Source organism: Tenrec ecaudatus, chromosome 5 (assembly GCF_050624435.1).
Source record: "Tenrec ecaudatus isolate mTenEca1 chromosome 5, mTenEca1.hap1, whole genome shotgun sequence".
Taxonomy (NCBI): Eukaryota; Metazoa; Chordata; class Mammalia; order Afrosoricida; family Tenrecidae; genus Tenrec; species Tenrec ecaudatus.
Window position 1 is genome coordinate 167,917,872 of NC_134534.1, and position 19,437 is coordinate 167,937,308.

The 19,437-nt window shown below is 50.1% G+C and overlaps 1 protein-coding gene across 1 annotated transcript; it reads right to left on the reverse strand.

Annotated features, from left to right (window-relative positions):
- Nucleotides 1-10,493: 10,493 nt before the first annotated feature.
- Nucleotides 10,494-17,791, reverse strand: KLF15 (KLF transcription factor 15). Its single transcript, XM_075550792.1, has 2 exons — nucleotides 16,716-17,791; nucleotides 10,494-11,428 (listed from the first exon to the last, which is right to left on the reverse strand). The coding sequence occupies exons 1-2, from the start codon at nucleotides 17,783-17,785 to the stop codon at nucleotides 11,260-11,262; spliced, it is 1,239 nt and encodes a 412-aa protein (XP_075406907.1). The 5' UTR covers nucleotides 17,786-17,791; the 3' UTR covers nucleotides 10,494-11,259.
- Between the last annotated feature and the right edge of the window lie 1,646 nt (nucleotides 17,792-19,437).

Below are 19,437 nucleotides of genomic sequence, written 5' to 3' on the forward strand. Positions count from 1 at the left end.
TGGTGAAATGTTGATTAATGACAAACCTCATTCTGGACATCCATCAACTTCCCTAATGGCCAAAAATGTCAACTCATAGTGCATTTATAGTTCATTCCACCAGGTCAGACTGTATATCAAGTTTTCTATTTAGAGCAGTGGTTCTCAATCTTCCTAATGCCGTGACCCTTTAATAGAGTTCTTCATGTTGTGGTGACCCCCCCAAACATAAAATTATTTTCATCGATACTTCGTAACTGTAGTTTTGCTACTGTTAGGAATCGGGCAACCCCTGTGAAAGGGTCGTTTGATCCCCAAAGGGGTCGTGACCCACAGGCTGAGAACCACTGGTTTAGAGGTTCTGAAAACACTATGCAACAACATGTGACCCAAAAATGCCTGATTTGTGGCACACGGGAGACTGATTTCACCAATAAAACAATGCACCTGCTCACGGAACCATCTCAGTACATCAGTTTTTTGGCAAAAAAACAGCATGCCTCTATTGCCCCACACACCTGACTCACCAGACCTCACTCTGTGTGACTTCTTTTTGTTTCTGCAAATGAAGAGGGACATGAAAGGACATCAATGTGGTGATGTAGAAGAGGTGAAGAAAAAAATGAGGGAGGTGCTGTCAGCCATCCAAACAGATGAGTTTGAAAAATGTTTCCAAAAATGGAATTGGAGATTTGGCAAATGTATTGAGTGTAATGAAGAGTACTTTGAAGGTGATAAGGTTGCTATATTAAAATTTTAAATACATAGCTTTGAAATTTTGGGGGGTAACCCCTTGTACATATGGTTGCTAAGAGTTGGAACGAACTTGACAGCACCTAGCAAAAACAAAGTGAGGCAGTGGGGCTGTTTGACCCCACAAACTTTAAGGAAAAGCCTTACAAGCTGTGATGGCCAAAGCACCTGGACTCTTTGGATGGCAGCAAAGGGGCCAAGCACTGAAGAATGGCAGATAGAGAAGAAAACAGATTCCGAGTGAGCCACTCCTTGGAAAGTAATGTGGAAGACTGGAGGCAAAGGCACAGGTGGACTGGGAGAGTCAATCCACTCCCCCTCGGAAATTCTATGTGGTCCAAGAAGATGGAAATGGACTTCCAACAGTTTCTGACATGGTCTATGAGCTCAGACTGGCTGAGAACTGGAAGAATACGGGTTTTATGTTCCCCACCTCCCATACTTAAACTGACTCACACAGAAGGCCCATGCTTCACGCTCCCGGGGCACCAGAACTATATGGGTCTACTTCTTTCCCAGGGCTCAGTCAGGGAAAGCACTGCCCACGTTGCTGTGCAGACAGGTACTAGTGGCACACTGGACAAGTGTACACATCAGGAATGGCCTTCAGTCTCATCTCATCATCTTCAGGATAAGCCAAGATTTCTCTGGGAAAGGGAAAATGTGAAGGGGCTTCAAAGAGTTCTTGGAAAAATTCCCTTACTTTTTCATTGCATTCTCCCACAAATGTTTTGAAGCCCCCTCGTATATAATAGAGTATCAAGTAATATAACTACCATATATACTCATGTATAAGCCAAATTTTTCAGCACAAAAAATGTGCTGAAAAACTGGGATTCGGCTTTACACGGGTCAGTGGTACCCCAGCGAGGTGTAGCATCTTGCTGCCCCCACCCTGCCCCGAGTAACGGGATGAGCACCTGTTAGCTCTTGTGTTATTGCCATTTCTCCGCTGTTTATTCAAAGCCCTGCTGACACTGCAGGGCTTTGAATGTTTGTTTACTCAACAGCTAACCAATCAGAGTCATCCTATGACGTGGACTGCTCCAATTCGCAGAAGCATCCATAGTGATTCACTTACACGGGCAGCTGAAATGGTAAGGATGTGTCTGTGTCTGCGCTCCATCTCTCCCCTCTGGTCTCTGTGTTAATTCACATCCTGCATCCCCTGCCCACACAGGCTCCCCCCCCTTCCTCCTGGCTAACATGTGGGCAGGGGGGTGGCATTAGCATGAAAGTTCTTTTTCAAAGTCTTGGTTTTTTTATCCTTTTAGAAATGGATACTCTTGAACCAAAACAAAAATGGCAGTCATATGAGGCTGGTTTCAAAATGAAGGTTATGTCAAGAGCAGAAGAGAGCAATAACAGTATTGCAAGTAGGGAATTCTGTGTTGACGAAAAGCAAGTGAGGGAGTGCTAGAAAATGAAGGCTGACTTGGAACAGATTCCAAAAGCTAAAAAAGCTCATCATGATTTAACGTCTTTTTATGGGGCTCTAGAGAGTGAATTGAATAAATGGGTTATGGAGTGTCGTCAACATGGTTACTGCGTAACAAGCATGGGAATCCGTATACGTGCTCTACAAATGGCTAAGGATGACAAATATAAAACACCAGGCATTGAAAAATTTGCTGCATCAGCAGGATGGTGTACCCGCTTCATGAATAGGTTTGGCCTACTATGTTTGAGACAAAGAACAAAGATTTCCCAGAAATTGCCACAAGACCTTGAAGAAATTATGTCATCCCAGAACCATCCTATGACGTGTATCTTTGAATTGCCTTTTAAAGACCGTGTGCGAAGGATGGGGCATTAATGGATGTCAAGCCCGACTAAAAACGAGGAAATCTCATGAAGCTTGACATAGAATAGCAAAGTGGGTTCAAGATGCATGGGAAGACATTCCAGAAGACATGGTGTGATGTTCCTTCCAGAAATGTAGTATTAGTAATACTATGGATGGCAGTGAAAACTGCGCTTTGTATGAAAATGACAGCAGTCATAGTGATGACGGCGATCTCAGTGAGGACAGCGTCTATGATGACCTCACACCAGCTGAAGCTCTGCATTGGGATACGGATGATGATGAGGAATCCAGTTTTGAAGGATTTTAACTCTTTACATTTTAGCTTGGTTGCTGATTGAGATCAGGGAATAGTACTCTTAAAGTATCATTGTTGACACCTTATTGTTTTTGTTGAACCTATTTTCCACTTACTGTGCTGGTTTACTAATGTTAAATGACTTGTCCTTTTATTTATGTTTTTTATTTAAAAATAAATATTTAAATACATTACCCCACTGATGTTTCAATTTTTAGTCATTTTATTTTCATTTGTTTTGATTATTGAAACTCATCAATAGCTTCTGCATTTTCCACCCTAGGCTTATACTCGAGTCAAACTGTTTTTCTGGTTTCCCAGGTAATAATTAGGTACTTCAGCTTATACTCAGTCAGCTTATGTTTGGTACCTGGGCTTATACTTGGGTTGACTTTTATTCTAGTATATACGGTAGTTTAAATTGCTCTTTTAAAAGGTAAATACTCCTCCGAGAAGGAGGAGAACAATAAGAGATACATTCCTAGCATATCCAAGGTCCCCCATGCAACAACATCATCTGTTCACAAAATTATCTTCACTTTCAGTATCACTATTTGACCTTTGCACTTAGTCAGTCTGTAGAGCACATGTGCAATTCAGTGGGCTCTTTTCTACCTAAGTGCATGCGCTCTGGGTCAGAAGTCTGCAACTGGGATGCTGAAACTCTGCTCATCGTGCATGTGACTTTTTGGCAATAGCTTTGGCAACATCACTCATCATTCTAATGATAGCACCATCCTGGACTGAGGGGCTGCTCTTCAGTGTTGTGTCCAGTGGCACAAAGCAGAAGGGTGCAGGGGATACAACCCATATTGGAGTAACACTGACCCCCAAATGCCTAGACAAGTTTTGTGCAGTGTGTCAGAAGAAATTTATCATCTTTCATTCATTTTTTTAGTTATAACAAAAAATATTCTTCATAGCCTAGTTTACACGAACCACTATAGCTACAAGGCTCAAACTATACTACTTTTTTTAACCTTCGAATGCACTCCTGGCCTAATGTCATTATCACCCAATTACCACAATGCATCAAATCACGTGGTTTCATACACACACTGTTGTTCTTGCTGTTGCTTTTTCTAGTTACTGATCTTGTCAAATGGTCTGGTGTCTCAGCTACGATATTGTGGTAATTAGTCATTGTGATCCTACATCAGTCAGGTTTTTTTTCAGAAGCAAGAAGCAACTAAAGGATGGTTCAGGATACAAAAGCAACCCCAGCCTCAAATACAGTTTAAGGAGAGCACTTAATAAGCCTGCTATAGGACAAAGACATAGACTCATTGTCTGGATGAGGAGAGCATGAGCTGAGACCAAATTGGCATCTGAGGATTCAGTCAGGACACTCATTCAAGAAGACATAGAGTATAGGAAATTGCCACAAATTCATGACTGATAATAGGTCAATGCGTCAGTTACATGTGGGACTACAGAAGCAGGAATGGGACCATGATTGGAATATGTATATCATGTAAGAGAGAAGAATTTACAGATTGGTCCAGGGCTTACCAACCAAGGCAATCAGGGTGTGACTGACAGGGCCAGGCTCTGGCCTTTAGGATCCATCAAGGACACACCTAAGCAGGCCCCTAAGGGTGATTGTCCCTCCTTGAGCCAGCTGGAGAGGACTGGACCTAGTCCACATTCCAAGGTACTCTGCCTGAGGACAGGATATTGCTTATGCCTGGTAAGTGATCAGAAGACACTCAATGGAGACTTCATCCATGTGAGGACTCTGCAAATGGATTTTGGCTTTCATTGTCATCTATAGCCTGCAAACCAGGTGCTCAGAATTTAAGCTCTCACACAAGGAAAAGGCTGAGTTCCTAATAATATTGTAACTAATCGTATAATTCAATGTACGGAGATTTTACAAAGCACTTTTGTTGCTAGTATTTAAATAATCTGAGAAATATTACCTTTAAGCAATACGAGGGGTACCTGGAAAACAACAACAACATGGAATTGTGCTGGGCAGAGTAGAGCTTTTGTAGTACACGTTTTTCCTGCTAGGTGAGCATCGAGCAACCTGCTCTGAGTTAGTGCACCCAGTAGCATCACCTGGGAAAGTTCTCTCTGATCACAGAGAATTGTTTCCTGAAAGCAGTTTTCTGTGATGACTGATTTAAGAGAACAGTGTGCAGCTATGAAATGTTGTCTGCTTGGGAAAAATGCTACAGAAACTTTTGTGATGTTGAACACAACAAGGACAGTGCTATGGGGAAAACTCAAGTGTACAACCGGTTTCCTCACTTCTAAAAAGGTGAAACATTGATTTAAGACAAACCTTGTTCTGGACGTCCGTCAACTCTGTTGTACTGCATTTGGAGTTCGTTCCTCCAGATCATACTGTTAATCAAGCTTTCTATTTAGAGGTTCTAAAAAGATTGTATAACAGTATGTGGCCAAAAAAGCCTGATTTGTGGCAGAAAGGGGACTGATTTTGCCACCATGATAATGCACCTGCTTATGTAGCCATCTCAGGGTGCCAGTTTTAAGCAAAAAAATAGCATGCCTCTCTTGCCCCATGCACCTGACCTCACTCTGTACGACTTCCTTTTGTTTCCTAAAATGCAGAGGAACATGGAAGGACAGTGATTTGATGACATAGAAGAAGTGAAGGAAAAAACAAGGGAGGTGCTGTCAGCCCTCCAAACAGATGAGTTTGAAAAAATGTTTTCAAGAATGGAATCACAAAAACAAAATTTTTTTAAAAGAATTGAACTGCAAATTTGACTAATGTCTGAAGTGTATTGGAGAGTACTTTGAAGGTGGTGAGGTTGTTTTGTTAAAAAAATTTAAATACATATCATTGAAAAATAAATTCCTTTTGTTTTTATGGGTTTTGGGGGATACTCCATCATATATCATGTACTATGCTGTGATAGACATGGATAAATAAGCATAACTAAGGATTCCGTATGGTCTGTTGCCGGAGAAGGTCCAGGGGAGCAGGTGGTTTGAATGCCCTGCGTTTCCAACTGGTGACATCAACTCCAGCAATGCAACTATTCATATGAGCTCAGCCCAGTGCCAAGTGCCAGGGCCCAGACCTTGAAAAGTGGCAGGGCAGGCCCGAGGTGATTTCGGAGAACTGTCCCAAGGATCAACCTTAGACCATGAGGACCTCAAGGTTAGAGGTAGGATAGAGCCTAGGTGGGAAGGCACACTGTTAAACTTTTACTCCATCTGAGAAAGGTGCCAGGCTCCAGGAGATGGTCCCTTCTTTCAAAGTCCCCAAATGCCTAGTCGAATCTCATAAGATGCGTGCTGAATATGAACTTCTGCATCTTTAGTTTCTTTTTGAGCAGCTCCTCTGGCAAGGGTCCTCCTTTTCCCCCCGCTCTTCTAGTATTGCCTCGTGTCCATCCTGCAGTGTGTCTGGCATTTCACACATGTTCATTCTTTCTTCACACAATCCAGGGGTGGGGGGTGTCAGACCTGTTGCATTCACTTTAGAGGTAAGGAGCCTAAGGCTCAGAGTGGTCAGTCAAGGCAGCTGAGTCACGTAGCTGCTGGGTTGTGGGGAAGAGCCTCAGGCTCAGAGCTCTCTGCTCTCCATGGAGTCTGTTCAGGCACCCAATTATCAATACATTGACTTGATATTGCTGTCTTGTTTTCATTCTCCCCCTCCCCCACCCCCGATGTATTCTGGAAGAGCTATGCAAATCCTTACAGGAGTAGATAGCCTCATCTTTTGAGCACCTGTCCTTGCAGTTAGCATCCTAGCTTGGAGACCACGGCACCACCAATCAGAACCGACTCAATGGCAGTGAGTGAGGGATTGAGTGAATGAGTGAGGAATTGAGTGAGTCATTCTCGGTTTCTAGAAGGTTCTACCCTCTATTTTCAACACCCTACAAACTCCACACACACACACACACACACACACACACACACAGTTTGAGGCTTTGATGTAGTACAAGAAAAACTACAATTCCCATGAAGCCCTGATCCCAGGACCTTGTTGCCTCCCCCACCCCACCCAGGTCCTAGTCAATAGAGACATTATAAAGTTGTTTTTCTTTAGTTTTGCTTTGTTTCTTATTTTTCTCATGATGGTTAATTGCCCACTGAAGGCTCTTGCTCACATACTGGCCTCTGACCCGTTGCCTTTTTCACCTTATTCACACGGATGTCCATGAATGGTGTAACCTCTTGCCCTGGAAACCTGATCTTGGCCTCATACTTGTCTATGACACCCCATTCTGAGTTGGTGCACAGGGCCCTAGGATGAGTTGAGCCCACTTATTCCTCTACCAGTCTCCCAGGGAACTTGTGCAGAGGGAGCAACGTGCTACATACACAGACTTGTGTGTACAGGGAGTATCTGTGGGGGCCCCCACACCTACATTTCCATTACTGTCAAGTCAATTCCAACTCCTAACAACGCTATCAAATTGCACAGAACTGCCCGCTGGGTTTCCAAGGCTGTAATACGTGTGAGAGCAAACTGCCATCTCTTTCTCCCTGTGTCCCTTAGCAGAACTCTCAATTGGGCATCAGCTCCAGGCTTCGAGGTGGGTTTTAATGACCAACCTTTCAGTTTGTAGACAAGTGCTTAATTATTGTGACCCCCAGTGCTCTTTGACATGAATAGGGCCTCCAACTTTAGCTACACACATAATCCTAGGACTACATTTTCCTCTTTCCCTTAAAGTTAGGTGAGGCCATGTGATGAAGTTCTGGTCAATGGGAGTAGAAGAAACATGTCCTTGAAGGGAGAGGCAGCCCTGCTGTCCTGTTTGCACTACACTGATAGCCCGGGACTCGGGTGAACCCTCTAACCAACACCCGGAGGCACGGAGGACCAATGAGAGGCCTTGGTACCCTTCACCAGAGTCACCACATCAACCCTGACTACTTACCTGCAGGTTGTTCATAAAGAGAAACGTCTGCCTTGCTTCTGGCTGTTGCTGTTCTTGTGTGGTGCCATCGAGTCGGTCTGACTCACAGCAACCTTTGGCACAACAGAACAAAACCCTATCAGGTCCTGTGTTGTCCTCACAGTTGTATTTGAGTTTGAGCCCATTGTTGCCTCTTCCCCGAAAGACCCATTGTCTGGCCCAGTCTCTGAAAATGTCCTGCTTCCAATCGTTCGGCCTGCAGTATCTGCCAGTGTTTTGATGTTATGCATTAGGTTTTCAGGGGCTCCTTCCTACACACTGGTGAACCAAGTCCTTCTTCCTGGTCTGTTCCAGGTCTGGAAGCTCTCCTGCAACCTGTTCACTTGGGGTGACCCTGCTGGCTTTGAAATACCAGGGGCACAGCTTCCAGGATCGCGGCAACCCACACGTCACCACAGGATGGCCAACCGACAGACAGGTGTTGGTCTACCTTGCTTAAATCACAATATTTAGGTGTCCCTTTGTATAAATCTAGTACAATGCTCAATAAATAAATGTTGATTTCTGCCTCATCTGTCAATAAAGCAACCCTGGTGGGTGACACCTGCAGGGTCGGCAGTTGGAAGCCAACAGCCATGGGGGAGAAAGAAGCGCTTCTACTCCTGTAAAGATGGAGAGTTCTGCTCTGTTCTACAAGGTTGCTATGGGTCAGGGTCGAGTGTCTGGCAGTGAGCTTGGTTTGGGGTTGGATGTGCCCTGAGGGGTAGGTATTGAGCAGGGGGAGGGTGGGTGTGGGTTTTTAGAGCTAGAAGTTTTTCTCTGGACCCCTTCCAGGATCATTCCACTACGAACAAGTGTGGGATACATTGGCTCATGTCTCAATCTGCTTTCTCAGCTCACAAGTTAGACAAGCGAACACTCCTCTTCCACCTCAGAAATCATGAGGCATAAGAAAGATAGAGGCACAGGGACCTCTAGAAGTAGTGAGCAAACCAGGCTCGTTAGCAGAACTCTCCCTCTTGCATCGGTTATGGGGCACTGGAGTGGGTGCTAACTTCAGTAGAAACAAATGCAGTCCTGCCTGGCACACTTTCTCCACTGGGTGTAGAAGGTGATCTGCAAAGATTCCTGGATTTTAATTAGATTTTGTATCTAAGGCTGAACTTGCTACTGATTCACCATCATCTGTTCTAGGAGTCAGAAACATAAGCCAGAGAGGTTTAAGAAAGTCCCCAGAGGATGGAGCCTGCAAACAACTCTTATTCACTTCAAGGTGCTGCCCCTGCAGGCCCGGCAAGCAAGGATCGTGCGGGGTGTCCACCACAGAGCAGATGCAGTTGTGTGCTGGACACACGTTTTGGTCTGATGCCCTGAACTGAGTAATTGGTCCCCTTGTCTGAGACTGCTGCTACCCACTGCTGCAGGGTGAGAGCGGGAGGGCTGTTGGCAGGAACTGAGATAAGGGGCGTCATGTACCCAGGTTGGCTCCTGGGCAGCAACACTGGGCTATTTCTCCTCCAGTGGAACTTGGCCTGACCGAGTGGCCCACCCCCATCCTTCAGATGCCCTTCTGTTCCGGGTTTGCTGTGCTTAATAGATGCAAAAAAGGCTGAGTCAATGCATCTGGAAATCAATGCCTCCCTTTTCCACAGTGTGTTTGGACATCGAGGGGACATCCAAGGCCAGAGGTCACAAGGCCAAGTTCTTTCCCCACAAACACGTCAATCTGATCACTCATGCCCCTGCTGGACATACATGAAAGTTCAGGGTCTACCATCTGGACAGATGATCCCGTCAGTTCCTTCCCAAGACAGCTGGAACAAAAATCCCCACCCTCTAAGACCTACAACTATTTTCTCCTTTAGGATCTCTCCACTGAAAATCCACAGCCACACAGAATACTTGCCCAAATGTGTATCCAGCTCTTTTAAAAAGGGCACCCCTACAGCATAGGGTCGTTGGGAAAGAGCCACCTGTAGAAGGGTCTAGCCTCTTCCTCAGGGGAGTGAATGGGGACATTTTAACATTGGCTGAGTTACTGAGTTCACTCCACCTGGCCAACCTTCACCTTCCTGTCCATTCCCTCCCAAGGACTCTGCCTCTTCTGGTTTTCTGGATTTCACTGCTCTCAAACCTCCCAGAGGAGACATGTGGATGGGCCACAGAGGAGGCTCCAAGAAAGACTGGAAGATAAGGTTGTGTCTCCCCAGAGTTCAGAGGAGCTGGGGAGAAGAGGCCTAGCCCCGTGTACAGCTGCCCTAATGGAGCCCTTCTTCAATCTCACCGCTAGGCTCTAGGGAAAAGCATGCCTGCTTGCTTGAAGTTCAGAAGCCTGGAGCTCCCCTCCCTCCTGTCTTCCAATCCCATCACTGTCCCAACAGCAGTTCTAGGAAGCCACCTCATACCTCGCTGGTCCCACAGGGTCATGTACTACTGATTCCTACTTGAGGTCCACATGTGAGCCAGGTGCTCGTCACGGTCCCTTGGGCAAATCCCCAGCAGTCAGAGTGAGCGAAACCCGTGTTGGCGTCGCTGCTCAGGAACCTGGCTGGCTGGAATTAAGCCCGTCAACTCCTGCATCTCAGGGGCTTCAAAACAAGGTCCCTGAGACCCTGCAAAGTACAGGAATGTGGACTCAGCTCCCAGACTTGTCTCCACTTCCTGGCAGAGCAGAGGGAAAAAAGGACATACCAAAAGCTGTTGAGTTGTTTTTTTTTCCTCTTTTTATTGGCAAAGTAAATATATTTTTTTATGAAGGACCAAAGAAAATATACAGAATTGTCACATATGTACACCACCTTTATAGATTTTTAATCTCAAATTTACACAAATGTGGATGTTATTAAAAGATATTTTCTGCATATGCATCTATGTACAGTTTATTTACATACATTCATAGGATGTAAAATAAACCAGTCCAAACAAGCTAGTTTATTTGATATTAATTTCTAGTCCAAATAAGGAATGCATTTCTAAATTACGATCAATAGGCTCTACCTAGTTCCTTCACAAGTAATACAGCCTCCCCTCCTCTCTTCCCGGAAGTGGCTGAGAGGCTGGCCCGTGGACCTGTCTGGGAATCTTTGGAGGGGATCCACTCAGCATACTCCTGACAGAGCCTGCTACGGGGAAGCCTGTGTCTGTCTGTCTGTCGTGCGCATTTAACTCAGGCGATTGCACGGGTTAGCTGTCCTGCCCATCAGCCCTAGTGGCCAGGCACCCTGCCCATAGCTCTGCACTGCTGGATTTGGGGCCTATTTCCTTCTTCCCAGCATGGCTCCCGCTGGGAAACAAGCATTTCAAAACTGCACATTTCTTCTTCCGCAGCAACACAGTGCTGGCACTGGCCCAGGTAGGGCGCCCAGTGGGTGAAGCGCCAGGCCCTTGCCCCGCAGCAAAGGCCAGTGCTCACAGGGGCCTGGGTCTCAGGCCACTGCCAGCTCCCGTGAAGGCCAGGGACAGCAACGCAGGGGCTCCGGGTCCATAGCCAGGCTGCCCAGTCCTCCTGAGCCTCCTGACAAATAAATTATTGCTATAAAACACCCGGGTGAGCACGCGGCTGAGATGAGGGAGGTTCAGTTTGCTGCGCGCCCAGTGCGGCTGCTGCGCGGAAAGCGGTGCACCTTGATGTGCTTGGAGAGGTGGTCGCTGCGGGCGAACTTCTTCTCGCACACCGGGCACTGGTACGGCTTCACGCCCGAGTGTGAGCGCCGGTGCCGGGACAGCTCATCAGACCTCGAAAACCTGCGGGACACGGCGCTCAGCGAGGTGGCAGCGAGCCATCTCCGACCCCAAGGCTCGCCCAGATAGAGAAGGCCTGCGGGGCCAGTGGCCCGGGGCTCTGCGGCCTGCATGGCGCAGCCAGGCCAGTGCCCACTGGTGACGTCACCACCTTACCACCCTCCACGGTAGAAAGAATATGAAAGACAAGGTTCACGCTGGCAAGGGCTGGCTTGGTCAGCTATTACCGGCCCGCTCATTTACAGCTGGGAGCTGAGAGAAGGGGCATATGCAACCCCTGGGCCTTTGGATTATAGCTACACATCCTCACCCTTCTGCCTCATGCCACCCCAACTCCTGCACATCCAGGGAAGCCCACCCAGAAGGGGAAGCTGAGGCTCAAGGCAGAGGAGGGAGGTTCCTGTCTCCACTCTTGCTTCCTCCAGGGGGAAGGGATCCCATCCCCCACTCCTGGACCTCCAGCAGGGAGGTAAATGTACCATTTTGTATGGTGCGCAAAGGACATCTCTCTGGCCTCTGCCTGCCAGGGAACACCTGGAGCCTGCCAGGCAGAAGCTGGGGCTCATGGGAGAACTGAAAGCCAGGAAGGGTTAGGGGCTTAGGCTTTTCCACCATCTTCACACACTTGAAGCTTTCCCCACCCCCATGATGCAGTTCCTGGCAAGAACGCCCACGCCCCTCCCGCAATACACCCACACACACCTTCACCTCTACCTTCACGGACCTTTCCTAGTTCCCTCCTGCCACTGGGCTACTGCAAAAATTCGGTCCCTTATTGGCAATGCTCTTCAGTCTTTGCTCACTCCTCCTACCCATCCTTCAGAGCTTACTTCAAAAGGCACTTCCTTCATCCCAACTGTACTTCCACTCGGGTCCCACAGCACCAGGCACTCTCTCGTGCCCCTTGACGTTAGTTTGTGCAATGTCGTTTTCCCTGGCCAAGCCATCAGCTCCACCTCCAAGGTTCAGCCCGTGCCCTGTGCACAACCTGTGCTACATGCGTGTCTCTCAGTGAGCGCATGACATGACTGGACATAGTAAACATGCACAGGAGAAAAGACCAGTGATGAGCTTTCTTGAGGTGCACACACATACCCCATTCCTAGAACCCAGGCCACAAGACAAGCAGTAGGTTAAGCGATGCTCCCGAATAGCCACTTTGACAGTACTGATGACTGGGGCTAGTGGCTCTACTCTGGCCTGCTGCTGCCAATGGAGGACATGACCCCCAGCCTGATGGGAGCAGGGAGGGCCCTGTAGGGGAAGGTGCAGGAGGGTGCAGGCATGGGCCACAGGAGCAGCTAGGCAGCCTGGATGCAGGGTTGAGAAATTCCCTGAGGGCCTCGGCCTTTCTTGCTAAGAGTGCAGTTTCTGGACTTGGAGGTGAGGGGTTCAAATCACACCCCAAAGTGCTGGTCAGTAGCTGATATCGGATTAGTGCTTCAAGCATTGTTTTGTGTTTTGGGTTTTTTTTAAATAAATGAGGCCTGGCAGACCCATCAGTGTGATGAAGAAATGGAAGCCGGGTCTGAAAAGCCTGATCCAGAGCCGTCTGGCAAGACAACATGGCTGAGGCAGGTACCATGCCATGGCTGGGGACAATGGAGCCCTGTGGCCTACAGGTGAGCAGACAATCCTGCCCGAGGTAGCATGCAGAAGGGGGATGAGGGGGCAGCAGTACCTCCCAGCACCAGACCCTAGGAATCACCATACCCCTTTTTGGCCGGGGGGCCAACATTGGCCCATCCGGCTGACAAGACCAAAACATGACATCAGAGAAATCAAGGGACCTACTAAGGGTCGGGGCTCAGTGGTTGGCCTGCAGGACCATCGATGGTCCCGTCACCTTGAAGCCCAATGTGCTCAAGAGCAAACCACCCAACTACCGTGGACCTCAGCCAGTGGACAGTGAAGACCTGGGGAGCCCGGGCTGCCTCCTAGGCAAGTCCTCGAAGTCTAAGAGGCCAAGGCAGGGTCCTTTCATCACGACAAGGGCAGGAAATGGAGGGAAAGCCAAGCAAGAGAACAATCTTTCCTCACTTCCAACACTCTGCCCCGTGACACCGCGTTCTGGGACCTGGACTCTTCTAGGAACCACAGTGCTCCAAAGACCCCTATCTCACCTGACAACATATTGTTAAAAGGAACAGCCACCTGAACGGTGCATGAGGGGAGTAGGATGGTGGGTGAGGGACTACAGTGAAGGGGAAATTAGATCAGTCAGTTAAGAGGCAGCATCTGGAGGTAGTAAGCTCTGATCTCTACTGACCAAGTGACCCGGCAAGCTAGTAAGCTCCGAATCCCTGTCCTTACCTGGAAACAGAGGTATGGACCTACTTCATAGGCTTATGAGGATTTTCAAAGCTGAGGAGTAAAGCATCCAGGGAAGTACTTGTCACTGTTCCCGGTGAGCTCCTATCAGCTCAAGAGTTAGCACAGCCTGGTACCTGGAGAGGTACTGTTGGATGCGGGCCGGACCACGACCGTGGTGTTGCTGGGCTGCAAGTTGGCAGCCTTGGAGTCTCCATGGCCGGAGCAGCTTAATGCCAGCACCACCAGCTCACACAACACCTGTGTGTGTCAAATGCAGGTGCCTGTTCCTGGAGCCCCTCTCCTACCAACACTCCGAATGCCATGTTCACAGTTCCTGGACCCCCCCCCCCCCACCACCACCACCAAGGGCTACAGCGTGAATGATGTTCCAGGGTTTTACAATGTACCCCTTCCCCAGCCACGCTCTGGGGCTCACCTTTTCTCATGGAACTGCAAGAAGCCATGAGCAGGACTCCCTCCCTGAAGCCTCAGACCTCCAACCACTTTTCCTGCTCCTCCTGTCAACTGTGGACGACAACGAACCTGCCACATAGGACTGTGGACCTCAGTACTAACGTTCGCTGTGATCGTAGGGGCTTCCTTTTGGACAGTGGCCTCGCTATTCCAGAACAGGATGTTCTGCTGCAGAAAGCAAAAAAGGCCTGCGCCTGAGGGAGCAGCGAGGGGACTTCTAGGAAAGTAGGCGCACGGCCACTTCCCAGAAGGTGAGATTGCGTGGAGTACACCCGGTGTCTACTCATCACGGGTGTCCGAATCGCAACTCAGGAGAGGCCGGGACAGGGAATCCGGGGCCTTGGCCCATGGAGGATGTGGTGGCTGGTGCATTTGATGGCTGTGGGGGGCGGAGGGAAAGTGTGAGGTGGAGGGGCTCAGCTGCGAGCCCGGGGCGTGGTGCCAGAACCAAGCTAGCCTGGCAGGAGGAAGGGCACACCACCCGCCAGGGCCACCTGAGAGACCTAGAAAAGTGGGGGACACTTCCTGGAGGGCAAGAGAACATGTGGGTCGATGTCCTGAGATCAAAGCCTAGTGGCAAGAGGAGGCGAAGATCTTCCCACACCCACACCACCCCTACTAGATGACATGAGGCTAGTGAGGAGGCCTGTGGAGAAGTCAGTTTTGTGCCTTGCCTTTTTCCTCCTCAAAATGGAGACGATAATTCAGCTGCCTCTCTGGCAGACTTATTTTGAGAATTAAGTGGGCCCAAGCAGTACTAACTGCCACAAGGGGCTTCTAAGGAGCCATCCAGTGGCCCATAAGCCCAACCCCAGACAGTTCATGAAGGAGAGAAGGCAGAGCCAACCAACACCAGATACAAAGGGAATGCCACCAGGCTTGGGACTCCAGGCAAAGAAGACCTGCCACACTGCTCCTGATAGGTCTAAGCAGGCCTGTGCATCCGCCGGCCCCGGCCCCCGCCCCCAGAGCAATGTACCTGTGAGCAAGAAAGAGGTTTGACCCTTCTGTGCCTTGGTTTCTCCTTGTAAACTAGGGTCGGTGCCCGCATTGCATGAGGTGGCTGTGAGAATGTGAGGAGCTAACGCATGTGGGGGTGCTGAGGAAGCGCAGGGTCAAAGGGTAGCAGGAGCAGTATCATTACAGGGTCACTGGGGAGAAGCAGGCTAGACAGAGCATAGGGGGCAGAAGCCAAGGCCAAGTTTGGCAGAGCTAGGTGCCATTAGGAAGGGACAGAGGCAGGGAAACAGACGGTATGGATCTTTGGGGCCAATGAGATGACTGGGGAGTAACTCAGGTGGTCCCAGTACAGGAGGCATGTGAGCAAGAGTGGGGATGAGCAGGTTTAGAGCCGAGGAGCGGAGAACACTGCCTAGTATGCAGTAAGGGCTCAGGGAGTCTGACTTCTCCTCACTTCTCCTGTCCTCTTACCCACGCTTGATCCAAAGACCCTTCTCCATCTGCTGACAAGCTGCTGAAGGCTCTGGCCACATGGAAGGAGGATGCCTGTCTTGACTACTTCCCAAGGGGGGTCAGGATAAAGGACCTTCCCTCCTAGTTCTTCCCAAGAGACAGGCACCTTGATAGCACCAAGGCTAGCTCTGTCACACTGGACAAGCCACTCACGAAATCCCTGTCCCTACCTAGCCTCAGCCAGCAAGGACTCCTGGGACCAGCTGCCCACACTTTTCCCTCTGCCCCTCCCCCACTAAAAGAAGAGAACATATTCAGGGTCCCTGTAGTCTGGATCACAGAGGCTACCTGAGATAAGGACCTATCCTTATGAGGCCCAGCAGAAAACCCTCCATGTCACCAGGAGCAGTGGTGGTTTTTTGTTTGTTTGGTTTTCAGTGGGCAGCTTCCCAAATATACCAGGAGGGTCCAGGAACAAGGGCTGGGCAGGGAACCTGCGGCACCTCCATGCCTGAGCACATCTGTAAAGTGGAGCTGGTCCCACTGGCTGGGGATGGAGGATATCCAGGCTGTGGACTCTCTAATCTAACCCCCCGGGTTCAAATCCCAGTGACAATATTGTATAACCTTGAGTGAGCGACTTTGCCAGCTTGGACTTCAGGCTCTTCTGAGTGATATGACACTTACCCTTGGGGTACTGTGAGGGTCAGAGAGGCACACAGCACTTATCTCTTGTCTAGTCCACAGCCTGCTGCTGTGAATTGCCCCTCTGTTGTGGCCTAGTCACCCAGCCCTCACCCTCATCTGTCCGGCTCCATTGCTTGGCTCCAGAGGCCAGGAGGCATCGGAAGCCACAGCGAGTCTTACCTGGTGATTGTGCACCTGGAAGCCAGTTGGTTTCTGGTTTGGGGAATCAGGACGGACAAAAGCAGCTCTGGGAAACTGTGCCAAGCTATGGTCCTGCCCACCTGCCCACCCCACCCCTCCTTGGCTAGCCCCTCATCTAGCATTGGAAGAGATGGCATTCACTGAAATCCTGGTGAGCAGCTAGGTTTGAGCCTCGCTCCCGCCCCGGCTCTGCCATACTGACCTCCAGCCACAGCCCGGCCAGGTGCAGGCGAAGGGCTTCTCGCCCGTGTGCCGGCGCAGGTGGGCCTTGAGGTGGCTGCTTTTGGTGTACATCTTGCTGCAGCCGGGGAAAGTGCATTTGTGCATCTTGATGAGTTCTGCCGAAGGGTTCTTGGGGAACTTCTGGCCCACGATGAGGCCCGCAGGGCCTGGCCCCAGGGGTCCTGACCCAATGGGCTTGGCGGCAATTGGCACTGGGGCAATGCGTACAAACTTGGAAGGCAGGTTCAAGTTGGAAGAGGGCACCACCTGGGGCACAAGTGCAAAGGTCTGCCCCTGGATATTGACTAGGAGCTGGGCCACCTTGACACTTTCTGGGGGCTGCCCAGGGGAAGCTGGCCCTGTACCTGCCTCCTGCTTGACGGGCACTGGCTGGATCTGGAGCAGTACTGGGATGGGGCCCTCAGATGCTGGCCCCCCACTGGGGCTGTGGGCACTGCTGGTGCTAGGGCTGCCTGGCAGGGGGGTACAGCACTCCTTCCCACCAGACTCAGGATGGAGGTAGCTTCTGGGTGGGCCAGCTGAGAGCTGACCACAGGCCTCAAAGTCCTTGCTGCTTCCATCGGGCGCATCCTTGACCCTGGGCTCCATATTCTCCTCCAGAAACTCCTCGATCTCCTCCAGCGTGGGCTGAAAGGGCTGCGCCACCTCATCTGGGTCCCCCGCAGAAAACGCCGAGAAACAGAGATGCTCCCCCTTCACAGGTGCCGGGGCCCTCCTCCAGGCCCCCCAGGCCATGGGGCCACTGCTGACCCCGATGCTGCCGCCGCCACCCAGTGTGGCCCGGGACAGCAGGAAGTCCAAGATGCTATCCTGACCCTTGGTGCCTGCGTGGCCACCGTAGCAGGAACAGGGGGTTTGCGAGTCAGGGCTGGCACAGGAGCAAAAGCTGGAGGAGTCACTGTCATCTTCCGAGAGTGGGGAGGGCAACATGTGGTAGGCCCGCTGCCCAGTCAGCCGGTCACCCAGGTAAGTGGCTGAGCATTTTGGCGACGAGAAGGTCTCGTCCACTGGAAGCAAGTGGTCCACCATGCTGGCCTGGCCGTGCCGGGTGGCGGCTGCAGAGATGGGATAAGGGAAGCTGAGTCAGGAGGAAGGTATACTCACCTGAGCCCCGTGCATTGCAAACCCTACCCTTGGCTGCCTGGGTTGGCTCCAAGAGCTGCCCATGGCCAAATGCCTGGATTCGGCCTCTGTCTTGTCCCACGGGAGGGCTGTGCCTGCAAGAACGTTTTCCAAAATTGCACCACCTGTTTGCAAAAGCATCCACTCCAAGTCCATTGCATCATCCAAGGCACGTTTGGTTTTAAACAAATTTTCCAGAATGATCCTGGAAAAGGACAGCCTATGTAGCTGGGAATGGCCAAGTCTGGGCATGTGTTTGAGAGAGAAAGTGAGTCTCGCTGGAGCTCTGTGTACCCCGGAGCAGCCAAGGTCAGGGAGTCATCCTAAGAAGCCAGCCCACAGCTGAGCTGAATGGAAAGGCTGCATTTCAGAGTGCGCCTACCCCCAGAGTCATTGCTGTTGGGTCACTGAGGAGTTACGGGATGAGTCGAATGTCCCCTGACCCCAGCAACACAGAGTTGTTGGCGCTTCGGTAGAGTTCTCAGACTGAGCAGATAACGATGTGGGCAGCCTAATTAAATGCAGAGGAGCCCTGGTGGCATCGTGGTTGTGTGCTGGGCTGCAATCCGACAGGCCAGCAGTTTGAAACCACCAGCCAGCTCAGTGAGGTAAAAATAAAGGGCTCTCAACTTCCATAAAAAGTTAGAGTCTCGGAAACTCACAGGGACAGTCAGTTCTACCTGGTCTACCTGGTCGGCAGTGACTCGATGGCAATGTTTCTTTGTTTTAGAATGAAATCTGAATTTCGGATAAAAATTACCTTTTAAATTTAATTCCTATATTGAATGGACACGCTTATTTCTATTAAAACTATTTTTCCAGAAATTCAAATTTAACAGATGAGCCTGTACTTGAATCTGGCAACGTAATTTTCAGGCAAAAAAAAAAATCACAGCCAATGAGCGAGCACCTGCCCTCTCAAGCTCTAATCAACACCTGAGGTATTCAGACTTCCCCTTGCCCCAGTTCCCAAGCTCCTCAGAGCCTTAGCTGCCTCCTGGTGAAACAGGAAGGAAAGGGCTTGATGGAGATAACTCCACCTGCAGCCTATTCTGCACCCTCAGCTTCACTGCTGCCACCCCACAAAGCCATAACTCACAGGGGACAGCCAGCTGGGCCCATGCCCCTCCCACGCATACGCTGGACTTCACAAGAGTCAAGGGTAGGAAGTGATAAGCCTTGCCCTGAAACCCTGCTCCTTTGTCCCCCCCATACAGGATCACTCACCACTTCAGAAGGCTCACTAATGCCCAGTTCCCCCTAGATGCTGTGCGCCATGAGGGCAGGCCAGCCACCTGCAGCATCCACATGGTGCCAAGGAGGACCCAGGGAAGGCGGAGAGAGGGCAGAGTGGTAGGCAGTTTAAGCTGATGGCTGAACCAGGTCCCATGTTCAAGGAGAGTCAACAGTGTCAAGCTCTAACAGGGCCACCTCTGTGGACCTTTGTCCCCACTCAAAACCATGGCTGCTGTTTATCAGTTAGGGAAGATGGGTGTTCTGCATCTGGAATAGAGACTCTGTTGCTTGGCCTCCCTCCGCACCTACCCCATTATCTGCCT